This window comes from Oncorhynchus masou, chromosome 27 (assembly GCF_036934945.1).
Source record: "Oncorhynchus masou masou isolate Uvic2021 chromosome 27, UVic_Omas_1.1, whole genome shotgun sequence".
Taxonomy (NCBI): domain Eukaryota; kingdom Metazoa; phylum Chordata; class Actinopteri; order Salmoniformes; family Salmonidae; genus Oncorhynchus; species Oncorhynchus masou.
Genome location: NC_088238.1, coordinates 26,319,526 through 26,336,011, shown reverse-complemented (window position 1 = coordinate 26,336,011; position 16,486 = coordinate 26,319,526). Strand labels below are relative to the sequence as shown.

The following is a 16,486-nucleotide window of genomic DNA, read 5'->3' as shown; positions in this document are numbered from 1 at the left end:
AGCCTATATGTGTTTGGCTGCGTTTGTGACAGGCGTTTGGTTAGGGGATATTCAGTCTAAAGTCGTTTTCGAAAATTAAAATATACATACTGTAAATAGGCTTTAGGTGGTCTTCAGTAATCCTTTTAACAAATCGTTCCTTTTTTCGTTTTTCACGTTTCCAAATTGCTTTGGAATTTATTGCAGTTAACGCACTAGATTCTGAGAGTATTTTACCTACCTCGCGCCTCCCGAAATACAGAAGATGAAGGATTTTAATGATCTATTACCACCTGAGTTGGTGACAGGCAGAATCCCTTAACCCATGAAATTGATCTGATTTACCTCGCCAATGGTTCATAAAAGAAAGGAGTTGGATTTGCTGAGGCTGCATTCCCCCTTTTCCATCACGTCTGTGGTCGATATGGCTTGATTTGGAGATGAGCTGTTACGTAGAATGAATAGGATACGAAATTAAGGGCATCACAGTCGCGCTATCATGGGCAGAGCTCGAGCTGTTATTTGCATACAGAGCTCAGAACGGGCTGGGAAATCGCGCGCCGTTCTATTGATTTATGCTGAATGCTTCCCCAACAGCTGTGTTTTGGAGATAGGGAGGCTGGCCACTCACATAATCACGAGGTGGGTTACCTTTTAAATAAGGATACAATCTGCCTCCAATCTCCAAATCAGACCACGACAGAGATGGACAGCACACTGAGTGTGGCTTGAAATGTTGATATGTCGAAGTTCTTTGTTTGTGTGTTTATGAAGTTCTCAAATGATGTTAGCTACCTGTCGGATTTATTTAGACGTGTTTGATAGGTATGCTAATTAGCAATGACACTTTGTTATGTAAAAAAGGGGTGAACAAATTCAACAACTGTCAATGGATTTATTTGGTAAAATACGCCATAAGAGCACTACATTTGATGTTGTTTAAAGCAGAGTAACCGAAAACAGTAGCATCCAAATGGAGGCGGTGTGGGCCTGGCGATGCCGCCGTTAAGAGAGAGGAGGTGAACAGCGATCACACGGATAAGCATCTCTCTCACTCAATTGACAGAGTACCTTCATATATTTTTCTTGTTACTGAAGCTAAAGCATTACCGAAAACATAATCTGTACTCGAGGTAAAATGTTCCAAAAAGTTTCTCATTTGAATCATTCTAAGAAATACACCTCATTTTTCAAGTTTCATTCACACCGAGAATAATTTCACGCCCTCGTTTTGGTTCTAAGAATCTGAACTGGTTCACATAGTTAATTGAGTACAACAAGAAGCGTTGTTCTTGAAAAGATCAGAGAATATTGTGGCATTAGTCATCTTATACCTGTAGCCTATATTTATAGGCTATATGCCACACGTCCCAACTCGAGGTTTAAAATTTTGTCATGCATGATATCGTTTTGAATTATTTGAAAATGCCTGTTTTCGGTGTATTTTCTATTTCAGCAAATATGAAAAGCATTGTTATTATTATTATTATCATTATTAATAGTAATAATAATAAATAGCTGTTCGTTGATTACATTTAAATTATCATGTAACACACACATGAAAGTCCGACTGCGTTTCTCTCTCCTTCGCTTTAAAAAAAATGTCTCCGTCTTCATCAAGATGATAATAATGTATTCCAGTGGTGACTGGAGTGAAGTAGCTCCAGCGGGTAGAGAGAGTGCCGGGCGAGGCCCGCTGCCCGAGGCGGTGTCCTCTGGTTCACCCTGGATCCGCGCCTCGCGGCTGTTTGGACAGCTTTACCTGCAACATTAGAATGAAACAGTAAAATCTAAACCCATCAGAAGTCTCCTAAGCCAGAAACCGGCACTTTAATTACATTTCATTTCTGGGCCTTCCCTGTTTTTCATCTGCCCCAAAACTGGGTTACAGTGCAAGAGCGTCAGGGAAGCTTGCTTTGGAATGTGCTTATCTCCCTGTTTTAATGATGATGCTTCAATGGTTGGACACACATATATGATCAACCAAAAATATATATAAAAAAATGTAATAGATACAATTTATAGTAATAAATTGAATAGCCTATATGGTATTATCAATATGCATATTATTATTATTATTATTATGATTATTATTATTATTATTAGTAGTAGTAGTAGTGGTAGTAGCAGTAGCAGTAGCAGTAGCAGTAGCAGTAGCAGTAGTAGTGTAGGCCTAGTAGTAGTGTTATTATGATTATTATAACTATTATTACTACTATTATTGTTGTTATTATAATAATATGTATTATTATTATAAGACTATAACTACCACCTAATAAATACAACCTTGGAAAATACATTTGTCATAATTACAGTTAGCCTAGGGGGGGGGGGGGGGGGGGGGGCAAAATGTGGACACAGTAAACAAAGAGGTGCTATCTATAAAGTTCATCTCACTCTGACAATGAAATAATCCGGCGCTGTCTTAAATTCTCACCCTCGGTGAAATGTGTGTCTTCTTCTGATTTTAATCAGCGTTCCCTGACATAATCGCTCACAAATGATCTCCCCAGTCTTCTGCTGTGCCCGCCACCAGGCAAAACTACCAGCCACCATACTACCACCAACATTTATGAATCAGACCCCGTGTAGTAGACTAGACATCTGCTTTTTATTTGGTTTTGTTTTGGTTATTTTATCACGCACACACAGACGCGCACGCACACACCCCCCCCCCCTTCTGCTGTGACAATGGTGGGGATTTACAAATGACAACTTTTAAAGGGGACCAGTTTTTATTCCACTCTCCTTCCCTCGTGACACTGAAGCTTGGGAAATCACGTCTCGAGAGATGTCCCACTCTGTAAGCTTCCAGGCATCCAGACAAGAAAGAAAAAAACCGTATCAGGATTTTTACATTTACCGTCATGTGTTGCCTCGGAGCACCTACAACGCATAGCCTACTTGGTGGATAATGGAGCGCGATACTTTTCAAGAGGATAATTACACGAGTCCGTTGACAGCTCGACAATGGTGATGAGATTGTTCGATGTGAGGCGGTACAGCAGTTTCCATCCAGGTTCAGTCTCAGGTTCGCTTGAGTGAGACATGCTCTCTGGGTATCCTGGAGAGGGATAAAAGCGTGCTTTGCCAAATCAGCAATATTTCTGTTTCTCACACATTAACTCCATGCACCCGACTGGGAACGGCTGTGGTAAAATGCACAACCTCCAAAAGACTAAAATGCAATCTACAAATATCACAAATGTAGCTATCCTATTCTGTAAAATAGGCCTACCTCATTGCATAAGACGGATGTGGCAGTTATTGTTGTGGTCATGCTCTGAATTTCAAATGCTCCCATGGAGACCCTGACTTTTTTTTTCATGTATAATTTCCTTCGTGCCAGTTTGCATTTGTCATAGTGCACTTTGGAAAATCATATGGTATCGATTTTCATGCCAATGCAAGGCTATTAATATAATCTTATTTTTCTCCCCTTGTAATGTCTGTGTGCATACAACTCACTATACGATTTCTTTTTTTTAATGCGTAATTAACGCCCAGCATACCTGGTTACAGAATTGTGCTTATAAATGTTTATAATTTTACTCACTGGAAAAGGGCGCGCACATTTCCTCTCCAGAACAGCCTGCGCGCTCTGCTCTGCTTGCTGAGAGGGTTCATTTCCTGGCTGTTTACTCTGGAGATGACGTCACGTCCAGTGGCGTCGCAGAGGCTGCCTGTGTCAGTACCTTGTGCAGCACCTAAAAGAACAGCCCCCTATTATACAATGACATGCTGCCAATCGGAGAGTATGGGGTAGCCAAACTGGGAATTAGATACAAAATACCTCCCCACGGGGCAGCCCACCCCTCCCACCTATTACTGTGCAATCAAGTGGAACAAGGCGAGAGTACACTGCAGCATTCATACCTGACATTGGCATATGGAGTAATTAGATGATCTGTTCTATGGTGTCAGTATGAATTTATTGAATTAGTCAATTCAATATCATACACTATAGAACCAATGACTGCATCCAGTCACATTTAATGCAGTCTTTTTTAATTACTAATGACATGTCAGGACATTTGCTGCTTGCCTGTCTGTGTGTTGGGGGAGAGACTAGAGGTCTAATACACTGGGAAAATACTCTCTCTCGCTCAGTCTGTTAAAGTCAGCTGAGGAGCCAGGCAGTAATGCAGTGGAGTGTTTTCAGACTGCAGTTCAGCCACTCTGGCGTCCTCGCCCGCCCCTGCTCTGTGAAGCGAGGAAATCAGCCCAATTTGGGGAGTTAAGTCGTAGCTTGCCATTATAATAACGCGCCTGTCACCGCGAGAGGACGCACTGTCACAATTTTAAGGAAATGGGCGTCCCACAACCTGCCAGGTTGCCACTGGTCCCTCGTTATTGAGCAACAGGCTTCACTAGCTGTCTCTTTCTATTTCTATATATTTTTTAATGACAAGCCCGGAAATAGTATTGTGGCCAGCAGGATTCATTGATTCAGATACTGCATCAAAAAGCAGTCTACTTTAGAATAGAAAATAATATAATATAATTAAATAGATGTGTTGTTTTTAATGTTGTCTCAATGAGATGTGCATTTAAGATGTTCATATTTACATATTTAGTACAGTCTATATGTAAATATTTCGTTATAAAAAATGACTTTATTATGGGTTATAATTTAGTTATAATGCACAATGCATTGTGTATAATGGGCATGAAGGCGTTTGTGTACCGGTATTTGCTTTCAAGAAAAATAATCTGAATATGAAATTAAATGTACTTACTATTGGTGAGACTCTTGCAGGGTCTGTGAAAGAAAAATCCTTGCAGCAGTTCTTGGTCATCTCTCCTGGTCCACAATATTCAATTAGGGCGAGCAGGGCAGGCCCCTCCCCCACTGATGACACTGACAGACCCTCCTTAAGTTGCGTCGCGCCCCAGCTGTCTGCAAGCATTGAGCTGCCTGGCGCCATCCTGAAAGAATGCCTTCACTGTAAAAAAAAAACAGAGAGAGAGCGAGAGAGAGAGAGACATACACACACTGGGACCGAGAGAGTTCAGAGAGAGCTAGAGAGAGTGGGTGAGAGAGCTAGAGAGAGAGCGAGAGAGAGAGAGAGGTGAGGGAAGCGAAGTAAGCGGAGAGGGTTGCCGCTGCGCACAAACAGAGATTTGATCTGTGAGTTCGGTGCTAGTCAGTTTGCACTAAGCCACCTACTGCAAACAAGGCTGCGTCTAAACATATACCTCTGCAACTTGTTGAATCGGCTTTATAATATAGAAACTTTGTCAGAGAAAAGTTGAGGAACTTTTGAGTGGGACTGGATACGACCTTGGACCTATTTATGACAACATTCAAGTGAAACATTATTTTTTGAATGTATGTTTTGAACAATTTTATTTGATTTATTATATGGGCAAATTCACATTAATGTGAATCCCTGCCAAATAATCGCATTTGAATAGACTGAAAATAACAGCATAGGGGGAACAACGTCATTTTTAAATTATTTTTTATTTTTCATCTCCAGGTGAACGAAGTTAACGAAGAAAACTGTGGATTAAACAAAGCAGGAATTCGGACAGATTTTTTTTCTTACTTGACTTGAATCGGTTCACTCCGGTGTATATGAACGTTTACTAAAAAGCTATGGAAGTATCCGCGGACCAACCCCGATGGATGAGCCATCACCACCCATCGGTGCTAAACGAACAGCATCCCGGCTCGCACCACCCGGGCCTCAGCCACTCGTACATGGACCCATCGCAGTATCCCCTCGCCGACGATGTGGATGTACTGTTTAATATCGACTCACAGGGCAACCACGTATCTCCATACTATGGGAACTCAGTTCGAGCCGTCCAGAGGTACCCACCTCCTCCACATAGTAAGTACTGCTTCATTGCGAATTGTTTTAGGCTACTATTGAATTAGAGACATCGACCTCTTATTTCAATGTGGTGTGGTCAGTTTTAACTCAGATAGAGCTAACATAAGACTAATTCGTCTTCAGATGGTTGTGCATTTTAAAATGTCTGAACCGAAGTATTTGTCTAATAGGTTTAAGCCTCAGCAGATCCTGCTAATGAAAAAATGCGAGGGCCATATGAAACCATGCAGTCCTGTAATATGTGGCTTACCTCTCTGGTGGTGTACCATTGGTTTCATATGTTTCCCGTTGTGAGTATAGGTCTGTGTTATAACAGTGAGTAAGACCACTCTGTTTCATTGTTCTACTTCTATGTTCAGTGCTATTTTAGCACAGTGAAATCAGATGTAAGAAGGGAAGGTGGTAAATATCAGTCGAGCAATTTGAAATCAATGACAAATGTTTAAATGAAATCGATTAACGTGAATTACAGATGAACAACACGTTACTATTGTCAAATATGACATGCATTTTTGTATCATGGCTAATATCATTAAAATATGTTACCTAACGAATGAATGTGCAGACAGACCTTACAGAGATAATTTGGAAAGGCCCCATGCGAAATATTTGGTCATTTCAGACTATCATACTTCACCACACAACCGTGTACATTTCATGGCAGGTAAACTATGAGTTATCATTTAATTATAGATATTCTCGGAGAGAAAATAACTGCGGAAGAGCAATTGATTTAATTTATTGACATGACTTCCTGAACGGAATAGTGAATCATGACCCGTTTTCTGTAGCGATGCTTCCTATACTAAAACACCACTGTTCAAACCCTCTGCACTGACACTGGCGTGCTACTCAAACTGCTGCTCTGACACAGTCATTCAGGCCCTGGGTTTCGGCTAGACCAAAAAAATAAAGCAGGCTGGAGTCAAGAGGGGCAATTTGGGTCAGAGCATATGTTGTCAGGTGTGTAGGCCTGGTGTGCAGTTTAATCTTGTGTCCCGGAAGATTAAATCTCGAGTGAGGTTTTACTAAAATAGCGTATGTTTAAAAAAAAAACGTTTTCCATGATCGGCTTTCTTAATGGAAATAATCAAAAGTCATTGTAGTTTCAGTTTCTCCACTGGTAAAGCACATCTGAATTCACTCATATAAACAAGACCTTGTCATTGTTATAATGTTTTGTTTCAATAGAACGTGTGACTAAACGTTTTTAATTGACAGTGACTGAGGTGCACCTTTAATTTGTCACGAAGTGATATTATTTGTGTAATTTTCATAGCAGGCCTAGACCTACATGGCGATGTCAAACTTAAACCAAAGTTAACAAAATTATCATAAGGGAAAGTGATCAAATCGTGAGAGTAGGCTAATTGAATGTAGGCTTATTGTAATTTTCTTCACCGAGAAAAAATACTGACACCGTTCTATCATCCTATTTTCTATTACAGGTAGTCAGGTGTGTCGCCCCTCTCTACTGCACGGCTCTCTGCCGTGGCTGGACGGAAGCAAAGCAATGCAGCACCACAGCACTTCCCCATGGAACCTGAGTCCTTTCCAGAAGAGCTCACTGCACCACGGTTCCCCGGCAGGTCTCTCTGTCTACCCTTCGGCGTCCTCCTCCTCCCTGTCCGGGGGCCACTCCAGCCCGCACCTCTTCACCTTTCCCCCCACTCCCCCGAAAGACGTGTCCCCGGACCCAGGCATTTCCACTCCGGGCTCAAGCAGCAACAGTCGCCAACAGGAGGAGAAAGAGTGCATAAAGTACCAGGTGTCCCTGGCCGAGAGCATGAAACTGGAGTCTCACAGCCGGAGCATGGCATCAATCGGAGCCCAATCCTCCGCACACCATCATCACCCCATCGCCACATACCCATCCTATGTCCCCGAATACGGCCCAGGCCTCTTCCCACCAAGTAGCCTGATAGGTGGGTCATCTTCTAGTTATGGTTCCAAAACAAGACCAAAAACAAGGTCATGTTCAGGTAGGCGTGCATTTTATTATATTACCATTTGATTTCACCTTAGAATATATGGCATTGATGACATCCAGGTGTAATCCCAATGTTCCCGTTTCAGAATCAGGACCTATTTTCGTTCTTCACACAAAAAAAACTCTTATTTGGGGATATTGGCATGCCATGTAGCTTTGAGTGACAGCCAAGGCCTTTCTCCAGCCCTTGCAGGACCATAGAAAGTCAAATGTGTCTCAAAGGGGCTCATGCACAAGATTCGTTTGAGGGGAAAATACAATTGCAGTGCCAAGGAAAGCACCTGGCGGTAATAATAATGCAAATGAATAATAATAGCAATAACAACAACAACAATAATAACAATAATAATACATTCTAAATAATAATAATCAAATCTTGCATGGATAGTCCAGGTTTCTATCGCTACATCAATTTGACTGAGTAACACTTTTAATTGGGGACGTTATAACGTTTCTACATGTTATTAGGCTACACAAACATCTTTAATCTCATTCAATCAACACCCTTATTTGTTAGAACACAGTGCTTTTAATAGAAAGCGAATTAAATAATTCAATGTGCATTTGCCCACATGAGATTGAACGATTTTCCACTTTCCAAAGCAAAGGAAATGTGTCCTGTGAACGATTAAACAGCCTTAGTACCCTTAAATCAAATGAGTTCAGAATAGTTTTAAGCTGTGCCTAAACCAGATCTGTTTTCAGTTGTTCTATGTTTCACATAGGGAAAGAGAGAGAGGCTAAATCTGTGACCGCGGCCTCCATACCGGAATGGCTGTCTCGCGCCAGTTTATATGTTTAAGATAATCCCATTACTGTCAGACTGGTGCACGCGACAGTTGTATTGTTTACGCAGAGCCAGTAATAACTTTGATAGAGTCCGGATGCGGGGCTGCATTGAGAGGGGGTAATCACGAATGAGCACTCTCCGTGGCAGAGGGGCACGACTGGCGAGGCGGAATGTTATCCAAGCAAGTGGGGGTAATTAAAATAAAATGTTATTCAGGCTCTGCTAGAAACCAGTTAACTGTAATGAGATTAATATCAGTGCCACATAGCATTTGGAGAAATATAGAAAACAGTGGATTAGACGATGCATATCATCAGGCTTATTCAATGCTGAATAATATTCACTTATTACTACAAAAAAATAAATCATTTTAATTTGTGGATTAAGTATGTGTGTGCTGTAATATGCGTAAAGATACATCCTCTAAAATGAATCTTAAAGAGGTCTATTAATGAGGTCATATAATAGAATATGTCTACATTGCAAATGTATAGTTGAAAATAAGTATTGGAGAAAGGTCGACTCTGTGGTCTTCTAAACATAAACCCCGGAACACGCCTTGCGCAATTCAAAATCCTGTAGTAGCCTATTTCTCAGAGCCCTATTGTGGAGTGGATACATTTGTTTAGCTGCGTTAGCCAGGCTCCACTATAAAACCACTATTGATTCACAACGTCCTCGGTGTCTGCTGAGGTCTCTGGAATGTCTATCACATCTAACAAGGCAGAACCAGAAGTGACGCATATAAGTCTCTGAAGAAGTGGAGCGATTTTTGCAGTCGAAAGGGGAAGTGCGGGTGAGGAGAGGAGAGGAGAGGCACACAGGCACGGCACAGCGCAAGGCCTCCTCTCTATACGCGTCTATGCTTTCAAATAATCCTGCCGCGCTGCTCGGTTGTTACAGTTTCAGTGGCGAGGCCACATATGCCTAGGGATCAGGAGACCCCCTTAATGAAACTGTTAACGCGCCTCTCACCTGTCGGTGTCACTAGAGAAGTGCCAGTCAAACCCAAATGCTGGTTTGGAAAGACAGTGGTCATTCCAATCAAATAAACAGGCCTACATATGAATGAACTCGCCTGTTTTACAATAACATATGATTATTATTACTATACACCACTATGAAATGAGAGGTTGTGTGTGTGGGAGAAAGAAGAGGGCACATTTTCATCACAAAAACATGATTGAGTCCATAGATTATGCACGCCCTTTTCTAAAGATAGGCTATCAGTTTGTATTAATATATTATGTATTTGATGAAATCATGTGTGACCTCATTGTGACAGTAATCGACCATAATAGACCTGCTTTATTCAATGATAGTCAGATGTTTGTATGATGTCAGAGGTATTGTATGAGGTCATTTTCGAAACACTATGAATTGGAAAAGGCCCACTAACTCCAGGGTCAAATGTTGATATCAGTTGTAGCCGAACAGACGCTGGGCTTTTTGCACTTCTAATATTCAATGCATTGTTATAGGCCCACTGTATTATTATTATTATTACTGTTATTATTATTATGAGTAGTAGCAGTAGTAGTAGTAGTATGTTTACTGGTATACTTGGTATACTTTGTATTATTATTACTGTGTACTATGAATGTTATGCTAATATTATAATTAATTATTTTGTGTGATGACATTTTCTACGATGTTTATAACAGCCTTTCTCCCTCTTGACCTGAGGGATCAAGTGTTTCAGATGTGAGATGCTATGTTTAGTTTAAAAGGGGCGAACTGATCTCGGCGCTCTCTCCATGTTGTGTATCGTTTCTGCTTTCAGAAGGTAGAGAGTGCGTTAACTGTGGAGCTACGTCGACCCCGCTCTGGAGGCGGGATGGCACTGGTCACTATTTGTGTAACGCCTGCGGACTCTATCACAAGATGAACGGGCAGAATCGGCCCCTCATCAAACCCAAGCGACGACTGGTATGTCCCTGCCACTTTGTATTGATGACACTTCCGTCTTTCTCTCTTTCTCTACCCAGGAAGAAGTGTTAGCTGCAGGAAATTGACTCGCCAAGTGCAGGTCTCGAATTCTTTTAGATATACAGTAATAGCAAACTGCAGATTTATTATTACTATTGTTTTGCATTTTTTTAAATGATTTGCTTCATCAATTATTATTTTTCCCGCTTCAATTGCCCTACTGTTTGATATTTCTTAGAGGAAAAAAATAGGAGAGAATATATTCCTCTTATTCTGCATTGAGGCAAATCGAAAATATTCCATCCAAGTCCTCACTGCCCGCATAGAAATAATATCTGCAGTTGACATACTGTAAATGGCATACTTAGAATTTGACGTTTATATGGTTTAGATGAGAGATATGGGCTACCATGCACCCTGCAGTATTTGGAGAGGAACCCCCTGAACTTTTGAACACCAGAAAGCTATAGAGCTCTATAGAGCAGTTCCCCTATCTCCCTGCATGGTTAGATAAAAGCGAAAACTTCCTAGGCAGGGGACGCCTCGCGTGGACTGCTCGTTTAGCAGCCAGCCAGCTTCTGCTCTAGCCTATATCCCCCTTCTCTCTCTAATGTGAAAACCCGACTTCCCAGGAAAAAGCTGCCGGATATCTGAGCAGCGCAGATAAGTCGCTTTTAACAACATAGCCCGCTTCCCCAGTCTAAACATGAAGGGAACCGGGGACCGAATCAGCGCAAGGAGCGGCCCAGGGCACGCAGGAGTCACGACTCAAGATTGTTCTTCTTAGAACTCAGGGAATCTCTGCAGAATGTTCAAATACTGAGGGAAAATAGTAAGAAAAGGAAAAGAGAAAAGAGAGAGGGAAGTCTGAAGAAGAAGTCTGGGAGGACATGGATACAGTGAGCTCCATTTTATAGTACACAAGCACTTTATTTTCGCGTTAATGGAACTCAAGATTGGTGTGCAAAGCAATTACATTATTTAAGTCACGCATGAACATGGGTTATTAGGCCACCAGATGTAGATAATTGGAAATCCCCCCGAAAGATAGTGTAGTGCCTTTTGTTTAGCCCATTCGGTGTTAACGGGTACTGTGTCCTATTCGGTCATCTCGTCTATCGATTGGTTTTATAGATTATAACATCAATGTCAGGCCGGCCAGCAAACTGGCGTCTGAGGCAGACGTTTCAATCCATGGGAATGTAGAGTCCTCTCCCCATGCAAGTCGAAACGTATCTCTAATGTAAATCAAGGCATTAGCCCGTCCCAATTTTTAAAAACAATTTTCTGTAATTGGCTAATAGGCAATGTGGTCGGTATGGCGATATTCAAGCTTATATTGCGATATTTAAGTTTACCATCTTCATCCACAAGCATATAATTTTGCCCATTTTATTCATTAGCCATGTCAAATTGTGAATCCCCCTTGACAGCTCAACATGATTGGCTATGTAAAAACAACATAATAATTATTTGATCTTGCTATGCACACTGATGATTTAACATATATTTTTCCTCCCATGGGAGGCTGGAGATTTGTTTTAAAAATACATAATTCTGTCCGCCATCATGCTCTCACCGTAAAACTAATTGTAGTTTATTTGTATAAACTGTTGAGTTTCATATTTAAACACAAGGAGCAGACACTATCTTACTGTTACTTAAGCACTTAGTCGCTTTAACGGGGAAATTTAATCAGATTTAATATGTCCCATTTCATGCCACTGCTTTTATGTAATCTGTAAATATTTACTCTTGAGAGGGCATGTGCGCATGATGCTATTTTTAGTCTCGAGTCAAAGTATCGCTGTTTTGGAATGTTGTCTTTATTTTAAAACTAGTTGCAGAAAGTTGATAGACAGAACTTTGCAGAAAGATATATGTTAGTAATGTATTATAATAGCATTATAAATGCAACATTTGGTTTGATAACCTAGGAAAAGGCCTTATGACTGATGCATTTTTTAAAATCTCCTTTTCACCAGTCTGCAGCAAGACGGGCAGGAACATCATGTGCAAACTGTCAAACGAGCACGACAACACTGTGGCGAAGAAACGCAAACGGGGACCCCGTGTGTAACGCTTGCGGTCTATACTACAAACTGCACAATGTAAGCAAAACAACAGCCTTTACATTATAGTAAGATATCTACTAACTTATCTAAGCATGTGTCGTATTTCATATCCTTTCTCTTCTTCCTCATTTTTCTTTCTTTTCATTTATTCTCTCCTCCCCTTTTTTTCTGTACATTCAAAGCTTATTGGTAATTTCTATAGTTCTTGAAATATTTATCGCAGTCGTCCCTATCGAGAATTGTGGGGGCACAAGTGATAAGAAATATAATTCATATGATTTATTCGCAGTAAGTCACATGTACGAATATATGAATATATGAGAGAGACGAATTAAGCCGCGTGCTTACAGCTTGGCTTTTGAATATTAAGAGCTTAATTAAAATTCGATTAATTTTCAGACCGATCTTATTTCAGGCCTTTTGGTTACATCCGCGCCAGGGACTTGGAGTCCCCCTCTGACCACCAATCCGCCTGATTCGTTTTGGGGCGTGCTGGTTACTGTCTCATCACATCATTTCACTTCCTCAAACTGAGGACCCCCAGGACCAGTTATCTCTCTCTCTCTCTCTCTCTCTCTCTCTCTCTCTCTCTCTCTCTCTCTCTCTCTCTCTCTCTCTCTCTCTCTCTCTCTCTCTCTCTATCTCTCTCTCCCTCTCTCGCACACACACTAGCGAAACATAATAATATTATTATTATTAAACTTTACTTATAGCCTATTCAAACTTAACATGAGAGAGCTTGCCCCACAAAAGTCCTCCAGTTTGTCTGATAGTGTATCCCTTATCCTCTGCGCTAAGGGTGTATAGCCTATCCTACTACACTCGCTTGTCACGCAAGTGCTCCCTATTAAATATTTTTCCTATGTTGGTTTTGGCAGATTCTTTAAGACCGAAGAAAACGATTTTTACTCAGGTTATCAGGGAGAATAATAATATTTCCTAGTTACATATTATCTTTTGAAATGACCCGTCCTCTGTTTAATTGCAACATTTGTTTGTTTTGGTTAATTCAGATTTCTGTTGGGGACTACTCACTTTGAAACAAATTCCACATTTTACATGGAACATTATATGAAGCCTCTCTCCCCTCGTGCACAATGACTCCTAACCTGCACAGTGGCCACAGTGGCTGCAGGTGACAGCCACCTTACGCTAACCTCAGAGACCTTGATAGCCTTTCCAGTTTGATAAGGCTGTAGGCTACATGTATGGATTGGATGCTTGTGAATTGTTTTTGTTGCCACAAAGATGTGACAGACAGTGTTGACATCCAAATCATTTTTTCCCCCTCCTTAACAATGTGAATCAATGTTCTTCAACGTTCACTGATGTGTGAGTCAGGATGTTTGCAGTGTGGTCAATCCAAGATCATTGCATAAGGTTTGTGGTTGTTTTCAGGTTATTATAGGTATGGGGAGAGGATATGAGGTAATGTATTGAATGCTCTGTGGTGGTCACTGAGTAAAGCTCTGTGTGTTGTGTTTTGTTTGATGCAATGGGGCGGAAGCCCAAAGGCCCAGGCTTCCTATGTGAGATGCATGGCATACATTTGAGCATCAAAGAGCATAGCCTGCCTGGCCAGCTTTAGTTGGGCGAGCTGCATTTCAACGCCTCGCTAGCAGCTAGAAACACAAAGAAGCCCTTCGTTTTTTTACCCAACGTTGTGTAGAGACAGTGAAACCACATCACTCAGGGGCCGTAGCTCTTTGCCCTTTGCTAATCAGCTGGGCCACTCTGTGCTAAAATATAGTCAGCGAAAAATGCCAGTAACGTCTCAGAGAAAGTGGCAGAAGTGAGGCGGTGAAATCCCTGCTCCCATTTCTCAGGGAAGCCGTCCTAAAGATCAGGGAAGCAGCCGGCCTCATCCACCTCTCCTTCATAATCCTGCCCTGAGCTGGAATTCCATCATCCGGCTCTCATTCCCAGCTAAAACCTGTGCAGGAATATGGCAGCTCGGGCCATTTTGGCCAGCAGATGCCCATGCAGAAGGCTGCGATGGAGGGTTGAGGGTAGAGAGGCGGACTTGGCCGGCGACGATAGTCGTCATGGCCATGTGTCTCATTGGTTGGCTGGTTAGGACGGTGGCTGCCAGGCTCTATTTCTCTCTCTCTCTCTCTCTCTCTCTCTCTCTCTCTCTCTCTCTCTCTCTCTCTCTCTCTCTCTCTCTCTCTCTCTCTCTCTCGCGCTTTCCCTCATTCCATCTATCCAACTCTCTCTATGTCTTTCCCTCTGTCTCCCTCTCCCTGGCATGGCAGTAGCCTAAGATCCAGCCCAGCTTAAGGGAATCAGCGTTTAAATCCAGCCAAAAGTGGACTCACCCTGACACACACACACACACACACACACACACACACACACACACACACACACACACACACACACACACACACACACACACACACACACACACACACACACACACACACACACACACTACTCCCCCCCACCCCCTCCCGCTAACAATGGGACAGACACATTTATTCTATAATGGGACTCCATTACATATCACAGTGTCCCACAATCCCTGAGCTCGACCTCTTTTGATATTAGAAACCTATTTGTGTCGCCCCTCTCCAATTTTATTTGTTTTGTTATAGTTTTTTGTTTGTTGGTCCAAACGCATTGACACAATTCGAATGCGCTTTCCAAGATACGAGTGATAAACCGAGCTCAATGCTTGGATTTTTATTTACTTTCTTTGTTTGTCAGCGTTTTTTCCGCTTCATCAAAGTCCATCAAAAAGTACGAATGCTGCTCTTTGATATTTTGGCTCAGTTCTACTCTGACTCAAATTCCTATTTCTGCTCCTTCAACTTAAGTAACTCCTTGAAGTCACTTACCTATGAAATATGAATATTGAATAACTTGCTTGTTTTAACCCTGGTGCATTAACCCCATGTCCCCCAGATCAACCGACCTCTCACCATGAAGAAGGAGGGCATTCAGACCAGGAACAGGAAGATGTCCAGCAAGTCGAAGAAGAGCAAAAAGTCCCACGACAGCATGGACGACTTCTCCAAGAGCCTGATGGAGAAGAGCAGCTCGTTCAGCCCCGCCGCTCTGTCCCGCCACATGTCCTCCTTCCCCCCTTCTCACACTCCGGCCACATGCTGTCCACCCCCACGCCCATGCACCCCTCCTCCTTCGCCCCTCACCCCCACTCCAGTATGGTCTCTGCCATGGGCTAGAAGAGCCCAACGGTACCACCCACCTCCCAAAACCCCTCAATCAACAACTAACCCCCCCATCCTCTTACCCCCAGTTCTCTTCGCTTACCTGAATCCCAAGCTGAAAGACAACCAAACTGCTCCCTGCTACCCATAACCTGCCACTCTGCTCCATCACCAAGCCTCCTATGATCTGACCTCGGTGTGAGGGAGACAGGCTTTATGGGTCCTTGCATTTGTTCAGTTGTCTCTTTTTTAATCTTTATCAAGTGTATCTACTGGGATCCTCAAAGCCTGGCAGACTGACTCACTGACTGTGGTTTTCCGACTCCTGGGAAGACCGTTGTTGTTCTCCGGCCTGGGAGAAAAAAATCCTGAAGCTTCACCCACTCACTGACTGTGTCCTCCCAGCTGATAACCCCCAATCCGGAATTCCATTTGTGTGCAAAAATTCAATTTTTCATGGAAAAGCAAAGATGATAAACAAACCTTCCCACCCTACTACACACACCTGTATGACAGCCCCCCCCCCCACCCCTGAGCCGTGAGAAGACGAGAGGAGATGAACTTTGCATATATTTGTACAAATTGTATGAAATACAGTACATTTAATGAAGACTTTTTAATTAAGTAAAATGCCCCTGGGCAGCTAACGACAGAAGGGTACGAGTCAAGGCAAGAAGAGACACTGCCGCAGGAGAGTAGAGGAAGAG

The 16,486-nt window shown here is 42.2% G+C and overlaps 1 protein-coding gene and 1 long non-coding RNA gene across 7 annotated transcripts in view; one reads left to right on the top strand and one right to left on the bottom strand.

The window, feature by feature from the left end:
- The window catches only part of LOC135515897 (uncharacterized), a 38,962-nt gene extending 34,066 nt beyond the window's left edge, over nucleotides 1-4,896 (bottom strand). For 2 of the 6 annotated variants that reach the window (XR_010451865.1, XR_010451864.1), the window contains exons 1-3: nucleotides 4,719-4,888; nucleotides 3,536-3,686; nucleotides 325-1,741 (exon numbers count right to left, since the gene is read on the bottom strand). This is a non-coding gene — a long non-coding RNA (uncharacterized LOC135515897). Of the gene's footprint in view, nucleotides 1-324; nucleotides 1,742-2,416; nucleotides 3,044-3,535; nucleotides 3,687-4,718 lie in introns of all 6 variants that reach the window. The other 4 variants (XR_010451868.1, XR_010451867.1, XR_010451866.1 and 1 more) reach the window with 3 other exon arrangements.
- A 48-nt stretch (nucleotides 4,897-4,944) lies between these two features.
- On the top strand, nucleotides 4,945-15,887 carry LOC135515896 (transcription factor GATA-3-like). Its single transcript, XM_064939746.1, is given in 6 exon segments — nucleotides 4,945-5,819; nucleotides 7,271-7,804; nucleotides 10,386-10,531; nucleotides 12,517-12,642; nucleotides 15,514-15,688; nucleotides 15,691-15,887. Coding segments are annotated over 6 exon segments (1,323 nt in total). The 5' UTR covers nucleotides 4,945-5,581; the 3' UTR covers nucleotides 15,795-15,887.
- Nucleotides 15,888-16,486: the final 599 nt, after the last annotated feature.